At 40.1% G+C, this 15,277-nt stretch overlaps 1 protein-coding gene across 2 annotated transcripts in view; it reads right to left on the reverse strand.

Annotated features, from left to right (window-relative positions):
• FBN1 (fibrillin 1) overlaps positions 1–15,277 on the reverse strand; it is a 143,653-nt gene that overhangs the window by 8,025 nt on the left and 120,351 nt on the right. For both annotated transcript variants that reach the window (XM_066558504.1, XM_066558503.1), the window contains 16 exons: positions 13,386–13,511; positions 12,562–12,678; positions 12,095–12,223; positions 11,707–11,826; positions 11,138–11,263; positions 9,020–9,169; positions 7,581–7,646; positions 6,761–6,877; positions 6,281–6,400; positions 4,540–4,662; positions 3,983–4,114; positions 3,250–3,375; positions 2,514–2,720; positions 1,794–1,919; positions 1,471–1,593; positions 493–609 (listed from right to left, as the gene is read on the reverse strand). In XM_066558504.1, the coding sequence (XP_066414601.1) occupies positions 493–609; positions 1,471–1,593; positions 1,794–1,919; positions 2,514–2,720; positions 3,250–3,375; positions 3,983–4,114; positions 4,540–4,662; positions 6,281–6,400; positions 6,761–6,877; positions 7,581–7,646; positions 9,020–9,169; positions 11,138–11,263; positions 11,707–11,826; positions 12,095–12,223; positions 12,562–12,678; positions 13,386–13,511 (2,025 nt within the window). The remainder of the gene's footprint in view (positions 1–492; positions 610–1,470; positions 1,594–1,793; positions 1,920–2,513; positions 2,721–3,249; positions 3,376–3,982; positions 4,115–4,539; positions 4,663–6,280; positions 6,401–6,760; positions 6,878–7,580; positions 7,647–9,019; positions 9,170–11,137; positions 11,264–11,706; positions 11,827–12,094; positions 12,224–12,561; positions 12,679–13,385; positions 13,512–15,277) is intronic.

The raw sequence follows: 15,277 nt of genomic DNA on the forward strand, positions 1-15,277 counted from the left end.
ACACCAATACCATTGGGTCATCAAACTGACACAGAAACAGTATCCAGCTTGCAGAGAAGAAAGTGTGTTTTGCAGGAGGAAGCAGTTTACTTTAACATTTCCATGTACCCAATGGGTATACGATCAGAGGACAACTGCAGAAATGTATTTTTCATAGCTGTTTCAAGAAGCCTTGACATGATCTCAATGAGCTACAAAAAGAAAAATAGAACTAATTTTGCTCAATGCCTAAGAAAGGGTAAGGCAAGAATTAAAAAGTGGTGTTTGTACTGGCTGGTTCTTGCAAGTGCAAAATTCAAAGACAGATTATGAAAGCAAGGGAAGGTAGGAGGAAGGGGCCTCTTTGCATCTCTGGTGGGAATAGGATCAGAATCTGGCTTATGTTTCCATTTGATTCCTCAGGAAGATGATTTTACCTCCTTGCTACTTTGCTTCTGGAGTAAGGGTCAATAATAAATCCCAAATCTATGTCTACCTTCCTATACCACCTACCAATGCAGGCTGTATGGTGCTGAGTAAATCCAGGAGGACATTTGCAAGTGAATCCCCCAATAGTGTTGACACAAAGGAACTGGCAGTTGTGCTGCTTTGTTGCACATTCATCAAGATCTAAAAAAAAAGAAGAAAACATCTTTCAATTATATTCCCTGGACTCAGAAATAAGTGATTACAAATAAATCACACTGGCTTCCAATTCCTCTTACATGAAGCCCCACATTTAAGGAATGGGACTTTGGAGCTACACAGTGTCCATGCTAACACTGAACTGCAGACACCACTCCCATGTGTCTGAAAGTTTCTGTGATGTAATAAATGTCTGCTCAGCCAATAAATGGAAGTTACCATCTTCATGAGATGTGGCAGACTGGAAAATGGCCTTGCACTGAAGCACACTATTACTCCAAAAGAAATATTGAAATGCTAACAACAAAGTACACTGTCATTCTGCATGCCAAATTTGGAATTGCTGCTCTAATTTGTGTGGTTTTAATCAAATCTTAGTTACCAAGACACATAAATGTATGGAATTCTAAAGAATACTCCAAAATCTCTCCTGCACTGCTGTGCCTTATCCAGCATGCTGCAAAAGCAATGGTAAAAGTTCTGTTGATGCTGGGCAATGTACTGCAAACCACCTTTGCATCCAATAAGATTCACTTATCATTGAATGATATGGCTTAAACCAACAAGCTTACCAAAATGAGAACAATCCTATATATTATTAATTACAAAATCTTTTGAAGATCAGCTGCCATCAACCTGCAAAAATTCCCATCCATCTGTTGTTCATCCAAATTAAAAAGGAGTTAACTGAAATACCAGCTCCATCCTGTGCAAGCCACTCCCACTGTCTCTAGTGGAAATACTCACATGAATCAAGGAGACAGATTTGCATCATTTAAATGTCCTTGCAATTATTTTTGCCTGAGAAACGCAGTTTCTGCAGTAAATTCTTTTCTTGATTTTTACCTTTGCAGCTTCTCCCATCTTCTTGCAGGATGTATCCCTTTGGACATGAACACTGGTAGCTCCCCTCTGTGTTTTTGCAGATGAAATTGCAAGGTTTTGGAGACTCATTGCATTCATTCAGATCTACAAGAAGCAAAACCAGATACCTCAGTGCTGGCAATCAAGATTTGTCATAATGTTTTACAAAATGTTCAGGATAGATCAGAAGGAAATCCAAAGCATTAACAAGTGACATTTTATTTTCTCATTTTTCAGAAGCTTTCTATTTCAAGTCCTCTCTTAGTAATAAACTTTATATACAAACACCACAATGTAAAACCTACCAATGCAAAGAGTGCCAGTGACATCTGTAGTATAGCCCAGATTGCAAAGACAATGGTAAGTTCCCCTCTCATTGATGCACTCCCCATTGCGGCAGACGTCGTGAATAACCTTGCACTCATCAATATCTGCAATTAAACAAGGGTTAGCTCTCAATGGAACAAAACTGATTTTGTGCAGCTTCAATAGGTTCTTGTGACCTGACACAGAGAAACCCACACCATACATAAAATAACTACATAAAATAGTGAAATATTGCACAGATTTAAGGAGAAATAGTAAGTGGAAAAACACGGAATGGAGCATTAATTTAACTTTCTTACGCAGTGAACAAGCTGTAAGTGGAAGGGAACAACTGAAGCTGATCATGTATCAGCCTTCACAAATCAAACATCCCTTTGCCCTCATGTAAACAAACAGCTCTCAACATGTGCCTGCAACACACTCAAATGTGAGATGCAAATTCCCATTTGAGTGCATGTCAGTCAACCAGGACATAAAGCAAGTATCTGCCAAGATGGGGTGGATGCCTCATCATCCAGGGCATTTGGCTGTGCACCATCCTCCCAAGGGACTATACTCAGTCAACACGAAAAATCTCAGAAAATTTCAGCTCATACTCAAAACATTTAGGACATTACAGTGTTTGAATATGCAAAAAGAGAGTTTATAATTTATCACCTAATTTAGCATTGTCTAAGAGATCATTTAATGAAAAGTACCTGCTCCACTGGATGTGTATCCCCGGCCATGAGGGCAAAGCTTCTTGAAGGCCACGGTGCCTGGGAAGGGACAGACCTCACAGTTCTGCCCCCAGCCTCGGCCACCATCACAGCAGCACTCTGACTTGGTGACAGCGTTCCTGTTGCTCGAGCCGATTTGGCACATACTTTGTAAGACTTCAGTGAAGCAGTAGCCCTCCCTGTTGTCTGGAAAACAAATTGTGCATCACAGAGAATCCTAATGGTAAATCCCAGAGGGTCAAGAGATGTTGGGAATTTAGTCAGAAATGTAAGAGAAAGGGCATACTTCACCCTGAGACTGCAGAACTGAGAGTGAAAGACTACCAGCAGTAAGAACGAGAGAATGACATCTAAGGGAAACAAAGACAAGAAATTCAGCAAAAGGTGGAAGGCAAGAAGTTACAATATGCTTAATAAAATGTATGTTTCTGTTTGAACCTAGAGAAAAAGGACTGGCTGAAAATCAAAGAAATGTCAGAGCAGCTCCTGGCTGACTGAAACCATGGAACACTCAGCTTTCACAGCAAGTCACCCCAGCTGGACTGACCAAGGCAAGGATATGGTGAGCATGGGAAGAAGGAACCTGCATACCAGGGCCCCTTCCCAAAGGCATGTAAATTCAAGAGTGTGTTTTCTCACCATACATTTGTAAGTTTAATTTCAGCCCTCATTGCAGCCATTCAAGTGACAGCTCATCCAGGTGGTTGGGACTTACCAAGGCACTCGTCCTGGCTGTCGCTGACCGTGAATCCCTCGTTGCACTCACACCTGTAACTCCCCACTGTGTTCACACAACGGCCGTTCTCACAGAGCCCAGGTTTGGTCTGACACTCATTCTCATCTGCATTTTTGAAAATTTATGACAAAAGTCCATTATTAGATTGATGTAGATAAGAGACTGGTATGGAGCTTTCATGCTGTGCATTATGCCTGGTTAAACTTCAATTTTTTTTCCTTTTTCTTATATTTTAAAGGTTCTTTTAATTCAATTTTCAGAGGAAAGATGGCCATCTAACTCACAATTTTTATATATATTATATCTGCAGTATAATATATATATTATATCCGCATTCCTTACTGGTTTTCAACATTTTTCATAGTTACAGCTGCAGTTCTGAATGCCTTCCAAGGCTTAAAAAAAATTCAGATCTACTCTCATTCCTGCTAGCAGAGATAAACAAGCCTACAGCAACCAACCCAAATCCTCACCTTCTTCCCTCAGAGTAGTCAGCAGCAGCAGTACAAACTGACACCCACACCCAGATTTTCTACTTACTACCCACAGATGCGTACACCTGAACAGCAAAACCAAGTGTGTACAGCACCAATAGATCCATTACAGAAGTAGTTGTGCAATTCTGCCCCTGAGTTTCTTAACACTTCATTAATTTTTAGATGTGCTGAGGAGCTGTGTATTTCAAGAGCTTCAACACTTCAGTGTCACTTACCTATACAGCCTTCCCCGTCTGGTCTGCGCTGATAACCAGGCCCACAGATACACATATAGGTGCCAATTAGGTTTTTGCATTCCATCTGTTTTGAGTCACAGTCATGAATTCCTTCTTCACACTCATTCTGATCTAAAACACAAGGTTTAGACTTAATTATATAGAGACATGATCCTGGAAATTCACAATAGTAAATTCTGACTTTGGAATCTCTATCATAATCAAACCCTACACATACATTTATTGTTCTCAACCAACCATAAAATATACTAGCCTTGAGCAAATTGATTTCTCCCAAATGCCCATTTTTAGGGCAAGACAAAACCATATCATCTGATATGACCTCACTTTAGACAGATGTGTAAATTTACTGGCAGGACAGGCCTAGTACAATCAAGTGCATAATGCAAACCATAGAATTTCATCCCAAATTCTTTCTGACTCAGTTACTTCCTGGGATTAAAACTCTGGCCCAATAGTGCAGTGAGTCAGAGCCCTGCCCCTGCAGGAACTGAAATCATTCTCTCACAACTGTGAGAGTCTGGTAGGAGCTTTACCTCTGCACATTCTCCGGTCCTCCCGCAGAACGTACCCCCCAGGGCACTTGCACTCGTAGGATCCAAAAGTGTTCACGCAGCGGAAGGCGCAGAGCAGAGGGTTCTGGATGCACTCATTCACATCTGGGTTTGGGGGGACAAAGACCATGGGGGGAGGGAAACACTTGTGTAAAACACAGCAAACTTGAGTGCACAGGCTTTAGGTACAGGCAATACCACAGATCCCAGTTTACTGAGGACTAGATTTTAATAGCTGGGGACCCTTGGTTCTACTCCTCATGGATTTCTGTAGAGAAGCAGGCACCAGACACACCAGGATGTTTGCACAGCTACCTGAAGTTTCAATAAGTTCAACAACAGGCAGCCAATGGAAATAACTTCCAGATCTATGCTGCCAAAATACTTGCTCAGCTAAAGCTGTATCTTTTCTACACCTATGTTCAGGGATTTTTTTTTTATTGGTTATTTAAATTCTACATGCACTAATTCAGATTCTTCATAACTGAATTCCATAAAACAATATCCTTACTTGAAACATTATTTTGAAGTACATTTACATACAAAATGCCTGGACTACTTGAGCAATTATATAGTGATGTTTATGCACTCAGCTAATTCCTCCTCTGCAATTTGAGCTTTTACCCAAATTCTACAGAGAAGCAAATGAAGCTCTAACTGTATTCAAAAACACAGTTTGCATTTGCAATCTGATGCAAAAATAGAGGCATTCTTTTGCATGGGCTTGCAAAGAAATAGATTGTGGCAGATAATTTAGGAACAGCTGTGTCAAGCCAGAGGACAGTGTCAGAACGTCCTAGGACATTCTCCTCTCCCTGGTTGTAACAGAAGGAGATGAATATTAGAAACCTCATCCCATGTATGCAGAGATCTTTCCCCTGATACAGCCTCTCAGTTTAAGGACTTCCACAGCCAAAAGCCAAAACCAAACTATCAAGCTTAATTTCCACTGATGGATTCCCCCACAAATTTGTAAAATCTCTTTCTGGGTCAATTTATACTTGTGGCCTTGCTAATATTCTGCAACAAAGGGTTCCACAACTTAAATAAGTACCATGCATATAAAAATATTTGCTTTTGTTTGTCTAACATGGTCCCTCTATTTTTGGTACCTTTACCACTCGTGGCTTTATAAAATCATCCATCTCTTCAACCACATTTTCCACACTGAAAAATTCTTTTTTTTTTTTTTTACCTCTGATCTTCCTTACTTCTCTTCATGCATTTTCAAATTTTAATTTTTGAAATGAGACACCAAAGCAGGAAAAATATGCAACCTAGGGGTACCATGGTAATTGTTGAGTACTGTATTAGTATTTTCCTGTTTGTTCTCTGTTTCTTCCCTAACTCACTCAAGCAGCCCATTTCCTATCTTCATCATGCACAGTGAGTCTCTTCACTCAAGGAGGTAGGCAAAATCCATACATACAATAAGCAGCACTTCTGGGAACTGTTCTGAACAGACTGCACCCCAATATACTCCTCTCTGGGCAGTCCCTTAGTAGATACCACCTGAAAGTCTGTCCACCCCAGCTCCAGTCAGAGAAACATACTGCAGTTCAAGGTGAATACAGGAAGGAGGAGTCCATTTTCCCATTTCAGATAAAGAGGTATTGTTCCACGTGTCCATATTTTATTTTAAAAGCTGCTTTACTCGCCTCAGCTGTTTTCAAAATCAGGGAACACAATTACTACAACAGTCCTTAGCACACAGGAGTCTCACCTTCACAGGTCATCATTGGCCCAGGCTCAAATCCTTCTACACAGGTGCATTCAAAGCCTCCTATCACATTCCTGCAAGTTCCATTTCCACATGGGTTTCCAACAGCACATTCATCAGTATCTGCAAGTAGTTAGACCAAGGCAAGAATACATGGTTATACACAACCAAAAGATAAAAAATCCATGTTGTTGATGTACAGCCAGAAAAAGAAAATGCAAGAACTCACTTAAAGTACTGAATTAGAAGCAAAGACTTGGTTCTAAAATAACTTGGGATTGCTAGAGGCTATCTGGGTTAAACACTCAGCCAGAGCAGGGGCAACTTGGAGCAGATTGCTCTGGCCCTGCCCTGGCAGGTTTTAAGCACTAGCAGGAATGAAGACCCCTAAATGTTAGAATAAAACTACCCCACTGCTCCTTAATGCCAAACTTATCAACTCAGGAGAATCTTTAAAATGGAAGCTGGAAGAGCTGTACTTACCCACACATTCTGCTCCTTGTAGGATGTAACCATATGGACATTCACAGCGGAAAGAGCCATCTGTGTTGATACACTGCCCAAATTTACAGTTATCAGGATCAAGGCACTCATCCACATCTTAACCAGAAATACAAACAACACAGTAAGTGCAACTGGCTTCATGTGCTTTTAGACTTCTCTCAAAGAACAAGTGTTCTGGCAAGAAATATTTCTGAGATCACAAAAAATACTAATATTTAAATTCTGACGTATTAGGATTAGGGCACAGAATTTGTTTTGCAGGCCAGCTTTCAGAATGCAGAAAAGAAACTGATTCTAAATATCAGATATAAACCTCTCTGACTGGGGCTACAGGGAAAGCAGCAGATATGAAAAGCAGTAGTCATCCAGTGCTCCTTAAATGCAAACTTTTGCCAATAAGGCTGAAATGCTGTTTGTCTTGGGAGAGAACAGAATGTACTGAAGGGATCTGGGAAACTGTGGTTTGCACTTCTGGAGGATTAAAACCATTTACTGTAAACAGGCTACACATATTGTATAAGAAAAGACAAGTATGCTACGTGACATTAGATCTGTCCTCTAGATCCTACATAAGTTTCCTAGCTCTAAAACAAGTTTAATTTCTGATATTTGAAATATTCAAGCTGGAATTTGAAATCAGTATGAAAAATTGGGGAAGATAAAAGGTACAGAAGTTTCCAGAATTCATGGCTTTGGGAAATAGTTGCAGAGGTGTTATTCTCAATTGAAATGGAGAATGGCTTATGGGTGGAAAAGGGACGCTGATGTAAAAGTGGCATTGTGCAGTTCAGGCACTTACCCAGCCTTGCATCACCAGGTCCAACAAGGATGCCAATTCCAAATGGACAAATCTGTCTGAATGCCTCTGAAAAAAAACCCCATAAAAATCAAACCATATGTTAAATTCTATCTTAGCAATCAGCATTCTGCACAAACTACCTGGAACCCCTGCTATCAGTTCATCCTCCTCATGTTCAGGTCCAGAAAAAAAGTATGTCAATATATAAACTTATCATCTTATATTCATGCAAAACCTGTATGTTTGCTTTACATTTCATCTGATCTCCTGTATGCATAAGTACATAATCCTGCGAATAATTAGCAGTATTTAACTTCCTTAAGAAACAAACTAATGCAACATTTCTATTTTAGAAATATCAGTAGTAGTGACTGCATTTTTTCTGTTGCAAAAGTAAAATTTGCTATATTTTCTGAAGAAGGCATAATTTAATCCAGACTTGGCTACCTTAAAGCTATTTCTTTTTAAAAAGATGATAAAAGGGGATTTGATACCCTTTGGGAGAGTTTGGACTGTGAAAAATACATATGCTGACATTTCAAGGAAATGCTGCAACATAAGCTGTGCTTTTCAACTGACTTTGGTTCACATGGTCTGTGTCAATGGAATGAAACATGCACAGGCAATAGGCCTAGGAGGAATATTGCAACTGGCACTTCTAATTCTCTTTTCTAACCTCAGCTTTTGTGAGGATTTTCTGCAAAAAATCTACATGACTAATGAATGAAATGAGCTGCAATCATGTATTGCTGAAACCAGTGACGCTGTTAACCGCATTTGTCAGCACGAATTAAAGTCTGCTCAGCAAATTGCACCACCATGCTACAGAGCCCTGTTGAGTTGCTTGATGTTGAGTTACTCAGGCTTAAAAAGGATACTAACAAAGGAAAGTGTTTCTTTAGCAATGGTCCAGGCAGGCTTTCCTTCCTCAAGGCCTGTATTTTGTTATGCCCTGCTATTTTTGCAAGTCATTCACATAGATAAGATTGCAAATTTACATTTTCTTAATAACAAAATTCAGATGAAGATCCAGTTTAAGTGTTTGGGGTTTTATTTTAATTAGATTTCATGTTTATGGCACCTCTTCCTATACCTATTTACAATTAGAAGAATTCCATTTTTGTCTTGCAGGAATTGCTACTCAGAGCCTATCAAGGACCTACTTGCTGCTTTCCACTTCTTGTATGTGGTATCTCCATAGCAAAATACCCAGCACCTAAACACTAACAAATCTATAAGCAAAGAAGAAATATGTTTGATATCTGACTATCCAAGGGACGTGGTTTTTTAGACTGCAATGGCATCTACTTTACAGTGACCTATGACAATTACTGGGGTTAAACACTTTTAGAAAGCTATTTTTCTAAATTCCTTCTAATAAGAATCCCCATCTCCTTTCTGCTCAGAGAGGCCATTTGGTAAGCTAGTCAATAACCCACCATCTGCTTCCTCTGGGCAGAGCTCACAGGGATCTCCCCATCCCTGCCCCTTCAGGGCACAGCAACACTCTTGTTTGGAGTGGTTTCGGGACTTTGGCACAGAACACTTCCCATCTTCAAACTTGGTAAAGCAGTAGCTCACTCTCAGATCTGCACAGAGAAAAAAATTTGTTATGAGCAGTTAGAGTAACCTTGGCACAATTTTCACTTGAAGGTATTAACTGCAAAATTACAAGATACACACCACCAAAACACCCAACTTCCATCTAGCTCTGTTAATAGGGACCGTCATTGTCTCTGACTGTGGAAGATTTGAATAAGGAGGGAAGCTCCCTACCTCAGTAAAGAAAAGCTATGGAACAGTTTCCTACTTCAGTATGGAAAAGCAAGGGTTTTTCTCTTTGGTCCAGCAGAAGTGGAAGGGCTGTACTGTCCTCTTATTCTCACTCCTCTTTGCAAAAACGGAATATTGCATCATGAATTTATATTCTATGACTAGTAAGAATCACTCAAGTCAAGAGATTTTCATCAACTTGCAAAGACAATATTGTGTAGTGCTAAAATGAGAGGCAATTTTCAACAGCCCTTTCCTTCCTCATTCTTCCGGAGGTACACACAAACAAAGCAAACTCTCCCTGTGGCACCACATTTTATTCCCTGAGGCTGGGTAACCAGGATGCTGGACAGAACGGAGATCACAGACCACAGGCATCCAGCAGGAAGGGAGCTGGCAGCTCTCTGTGCCGGCAGGGGGACAGCAGCAGGGCAGCTCTGGAAGCAGCTGCTCATCCAGTTTTCTGGCTGCAGCATCAATGCTGGGCAATGTCCAGGTTTTAACAAAGTCCTAGGTAATGGGAAGTTTTAAACAAAAGTTTGCTTGGCCTGAGATATTTGAAAAAAAGAACAGTCCTCTTTAGGGCATAGAAAGAAGCCCTTTTGAAATTCATAGACAAGTGTGCACTTTCCTCTGACTTTGTGTGGAACAGTGGCCTATGTTAAAAAGCAGAAGATTGGGCGGCAATCTTTTTGAGGATTTTGTTTCTTGGTGGGTTTTTGTGATATTTTTCTTCTTACCTGAAGAAAATAAAACCCTGAGACTAAAAGAAACTTCATTTATACAAGCTACATAAACACAGCTAAAACATGCTTTCTTGATGTTGAGTGAAGTAACTGTGCCAAACTGCATGGTGGTTTGAAGACTTGGATGAATGTTTACTGCAGGTTGGATTCATTTTTACCAAAACCACAATTTCATTTAGCCCACTGTGAAGGGAAGAACTTGCTATGGTGTCAACAAGCATCACTGGTCTGTGCCAAACAAAACTACAGAGGTCCTTATAAAGGTCTTACTCATCAGTGGTTCCCACTGTGCACAGTGTATAAGACATTTAATGCTGCATCTATTTAATAATTTCCAAAGCCTTTAAAGTAACTCACTCCCTAATTTCTTATGCTTATTCTTTATACACAAAATAAACTAACCTGTGGCTTTTAATTACTAGATATTCAGCTTTTAGCATCTCATCTCTTAGTGCCCGTGTTTAGGCTCTGAACTGTGTGTGCAGTAATCTGGAAGCCAAATGACACTTCAGATTTCCCTAAGCAGATGGGTACTTATTGTCCACACAACATTGTTTGCAAATTTTTTCCAATAATCTTTTTTTCCAGCCACGTTTGCAGAGAGGATCACATATAACAAGTGTTATGGTGAATATGGTGAGTGCCAAGGAGAGTCTTAAAACCAGAAATGCTGCCTTGAGCCTCCTGCCTGTATTCATGCTCCATCTCTGTGTCTTGTTGGTGTCTAGAAAGAGTCCTGGTAGCCCCAACATTTCTTCCAGGGGTGCAAGAAAGGATTTCAGGACAACATAATTTCTTTGCTTAACCTGGTGCATTTAACATTAACTTCATCCCTTTTATTGCAGTGTTCTGTTTAATGAAAAACAGATGTTAGGGCAAGACAGAACCTGGCCCCAGCTACAGAATTATCATGTTTTCCCTATGAAAAACACTGTTTGAGTCCAGAGCTTTCTTGCTGTATTAGAAACAGCTCGCTAAAAAGGCTTTTATGAAACAGCAAACAAATTCTGAAATTCCAGAAAATAGGAATGAACTTACCTTGGCATCGCCTTCCTGTGGAAGACAATACAAAGCCTTCTGGACACAGACATTTGAAACTGCCTGGAGTGTTGCTGCATGTGCCCAGGGCACAAATTTCTGGCTGTTCCACACACTCATCAATGTCTGTAAGAGAAGTAATTAAAGAGATGAGAAACAATAATATTTACACTGGCAGCTGTACTACATAAAGGGCTATCTTACATCATCACTGATATCTATCATATTTGACAAACAAAAAAGCCCAAAAAAAGAAAGAGGAAGCAGTAACCCAAGTGCAAAATTCACAGTTAGTTTTCAAATCCTCAGGCAGTGGGCAAACTTCAGCAATGTACCACCAAGGAAATAGCCTGGGATTATATTTTTCTAGGGTTCACAACGAGTAGTTCTGGTTCAAACAAATGTTGGAGAGACCTTTTCTAGGAAGTGAGAGACTTACTAGTGGCTACAGTTCAGAACTATATACTGCCAGAAAAGACTAAACATTACTCCCATTTAAATGCAAAGGGAATAGGTAACAATTGTGAGCAGCTAAGAAATAGACAGAAGAAAGATTGTTCTGTACACACCTTCACATTTGTCATTCTGCAGGATGTATCCAGGAGGACAGATACATCTGAATGAGCCATCCAAGTTCTGGCATGTGCCTGGTGAGCATTTTCCAGGCTCCAGTGCACACTCATTGATATCTAGAAGAAAAGAAAGACAATTTATTTGAGGTAATTGCTGTTATCTCAATAAATCTCTCAATGAGGCCACTTTAATTTTGATTCCATCAAACTGAAAGGAGAACTTTTCAGGAGTGGGAGGAGTCATCTTCTTGTCCTCTTGTCATTGTTCCCTTCTGCTAGGTACAAAGAAGGCAGTGTGACAGTTCTCTCCGACCCCACTGTTTCACCAAGTGTATCTGCTCAAGGTTCGCCACACTTTTTTTCAACCCTAAAAGAAAGCACTCACCAACACAAGTCCTTCCATCCAGAGCCACCTCATAGCCATCATTGCAGAGACACTGGAAGGACCCAATGGTGTTCACACACTGACCATTTCTGCAGAGCATTCCATTTCCACTTGCACACTCATCCACATCTAGGACAAATAACATTGAAAGATGTCAGAAACATCAGCAACAATGGAAACTGGGTGAGATTTCTGTTTCCACCATATCAACAAAGTAACTGGTAACACAACTCATTTCAAAAGCAAGTGAGAGGAAATTAGTCTATTATAAAACTGTCAGAGCAGGAGTGAAACCCAAGTGTTCCTGTATCTTGGGCCAACATTCAAGTGGCTCTAGAAAAGTGAGCAGCGCATAATCCAAGAGATCTTTTGAGACTGATACAATAGGGTTACTTAATGGTACTTATAGCACTTCTATGAGAAGGAGAAAGCCCCAAGAACACGTGCCTGTGCTCAGCACTCCTCACCTATGCAGTCATTGTTGTGTGAGAGGATGAAGCCCAGGTTGCAGCGGCAGTTGAAGGAGCCAATGGTGTTCCTGCAGGTTCCGTTGCCGCAGGCGTCTCTCTCGCACTCGTTAATATCTACAAAGGAACGGGACAAAAATAACCCACTGCCACCACACTGAAGAGAAGGGAAAAGGATTGTCACAGCTCTCAAAAAGAAGATTTTACATACATGTACACACTTGGTATTAATATATACAAAAATAATGAAGGGTCCAACAATCATTTGCTTTACTTTGGCTCCTATATCACCCTTCCCAAACTAAGTGTAAGCTATCTTTAATTGTAAGCATTCTGAAATCTCAATTTGTTCATACAACACACAACTGACAGCTGTAAATGGGTTAAATACAAAATCTCCTTGTTAATGAAGATGACTGTTTCTGAAAAAGGTTTTTTTCTGGCAAGAAATCTACCCTTCATTCACTCTATTAACAAGTAGGCTGTAATATAACTGCTGCATTGCAATATTAATCTATTACATTTCTTGCCTAAAGGAATAAATGAGATAAGATGCTCCAGAAAATTCTAAGATGAATATTTTCTTCAAAAATGAAAACATTAGCAGACAGGATATGTAATTTTAAAGGTTCACTCTATTTTAATGAGATGGTTTTCATTCATTATCAGCTTTTTATCATCTCTAATGGCCAGTTTTGCACCTTTGTCTGGTGGTAAATGGCTCATAATCTCAGATATTGTAATGCAACTCCTTATTACAGAGAGGACAGGCTTAGTAACTATTTTAATGGGAGCCTAAGCACAGTTTAATTTGATATACTTGCCTATACACATTGTCCTGTCATCATTGGTTTTGAATCCATTGTGACAAATGCAGTAGAAGCTTCCAACAGTGTCAATACACTGCCCATGGCTGCAGATATTGGGAATTTCTTGACATTCATTCCGATCTGAAAACAAAGAGGAGCAGTGGAAGTTAAGGCTTCTAAACTAAAAGACTGGAAAAATGCATTAGCAGCAACTGAGACAGTATCCAGTGCATGGCCTAACTTAAAATAGTGTTTTTAATTTATTAATGATAAAAACATTACCAAGTAAATCCCAGAAAAGGGGATTATTTGCATGCAAATTACCTCTTCAGTATTTGTGGACCTGAAAAAAATTTAGCACAGAAATCATATTTAGCAACCTCAAATTCTTTCTGGAGGTAAAGCATATCACCATGGCTTTGAAAAGCAGAATTAATGACACAAGATTGGAAAGGGTCTGAGACTGAGGGCTCTATATTGACTGCAGGAGATATGAGAGAGGCATATGAAATACAGTTTGCATTCTTCTCATGAAAGCAGCTACTTGCATTTAGCCACATTTGATTGTAGCACAAATTGAGTGGTCAACTCATGGAAATCAGCAGAACAGAAAGGGTAATGAGACCACACTTTTCTCACTAGGCTCAGAGAGAGATAAAAGGCACTGGATTTATCAACTCAGCATGCAGAGAGAAAACAGGTACACATCCACGTGTTGCAGCAGCCATGAAATGTGCTGATCCTATAAACTGGACAGAGCTCAAACTGAGCTCATAGTGCAGAGTTACTGCACTATGGAGTCATGGGATATTTTGTATAATTTTGCAGAGAAGGAGGAGAGCTCTCCTGCCAGAGTGTGATTGCTGCCTTACAAAAGCAGGGCATCTCTTATCCTTGTTCAACATCCAACTGCTTCCTGCTACTCTCACTAGAAATGCTTTCAGGCAGATCCCAGGATTCTATCAATAGTAAATGAAATAAAATGTTAACAAATAAAATGTTTGCTCTCTGGCATAGTTTTCTCCATGACAAATCAGAAGCATCAAATGAGGTGTTTCTATTGACCTCATCACCACCAAGAGCTGGTTTGATTCAATATACTTCCTTCCTTCCTATGCTACAGCTCCAAAATATGAGAACTGAGGTGATGCCATGAGCTTGTATTAAAATTGATTAGGCTCTAGTGCTCAGTAATTTTCCTTTCTATGCAATCTAAGCCAAGCAGACACAGTTTCTCAGCAAACCATCCCCAGGTCATTGCAAAAGTAAGAGTCAAGTTGTTCCTAACTGCAAAGAACTTAATGTATTGAAATTCATTTCCCTGCCTCTTGCTGACTGTTCTCGGCAGAGGGACAATCATGGATGACCCTGACAGCCCCATGTCCAGGACCTCTGCACATCCCATGGGGCTGTGAGTAACTGGATGGGTGTGCACTGAGGACCAAGCTCCCCCAATGCTATTGATGAGGGCACTGCTAATTACAGCTTAAAGGAGGCAGAAGGAAAGCCAATGCTGTCTTAAGAACTCCTGATCTTCAGCTCAGGAGAGCAGAGACAAAGGAAAATCTATGACTCTGGTGCTTTGTGGGCAAATGAATAGTCATGTGAAAAACTAATTTATAAGAAAAACTCTTTAGTTTACCACAATAGAGAGCACCAGAAGAATGCTATCTTGAAGGTAAGATACATGCAAGACTCCTAGTGCTAGTGGCTGTGATATACTGGGTTTGACTCAATAGCACATAAACTACAGGGCTGGGATTGTTTTCCATGCAGTAGCATGGCTGATCCAAGGTGCTCACCCCTCTCTGCTCCCAGCAGAGTGGTTGGGAATTTCCTTCCTTTGCTGGATCACGTACTTTGTCAACCACTTGTATTTCTACTCTAATTGTGTAACTTTATTTTCA

Source organism: Molothrus aeneus, chromosome 13, assembly GCF_037042795.1.
Source record: "Molothrus aeneus isolate 106 chromosome 13, BPBGC_Maene_1.0, whole genome shotgun sequence".
Classification (NCBI taxonomy): Eukaryota; Metazoa; Chordata; class Aves; order Passeriformes; family Icteridae; genus Molothrus; species Molothrus aeneus.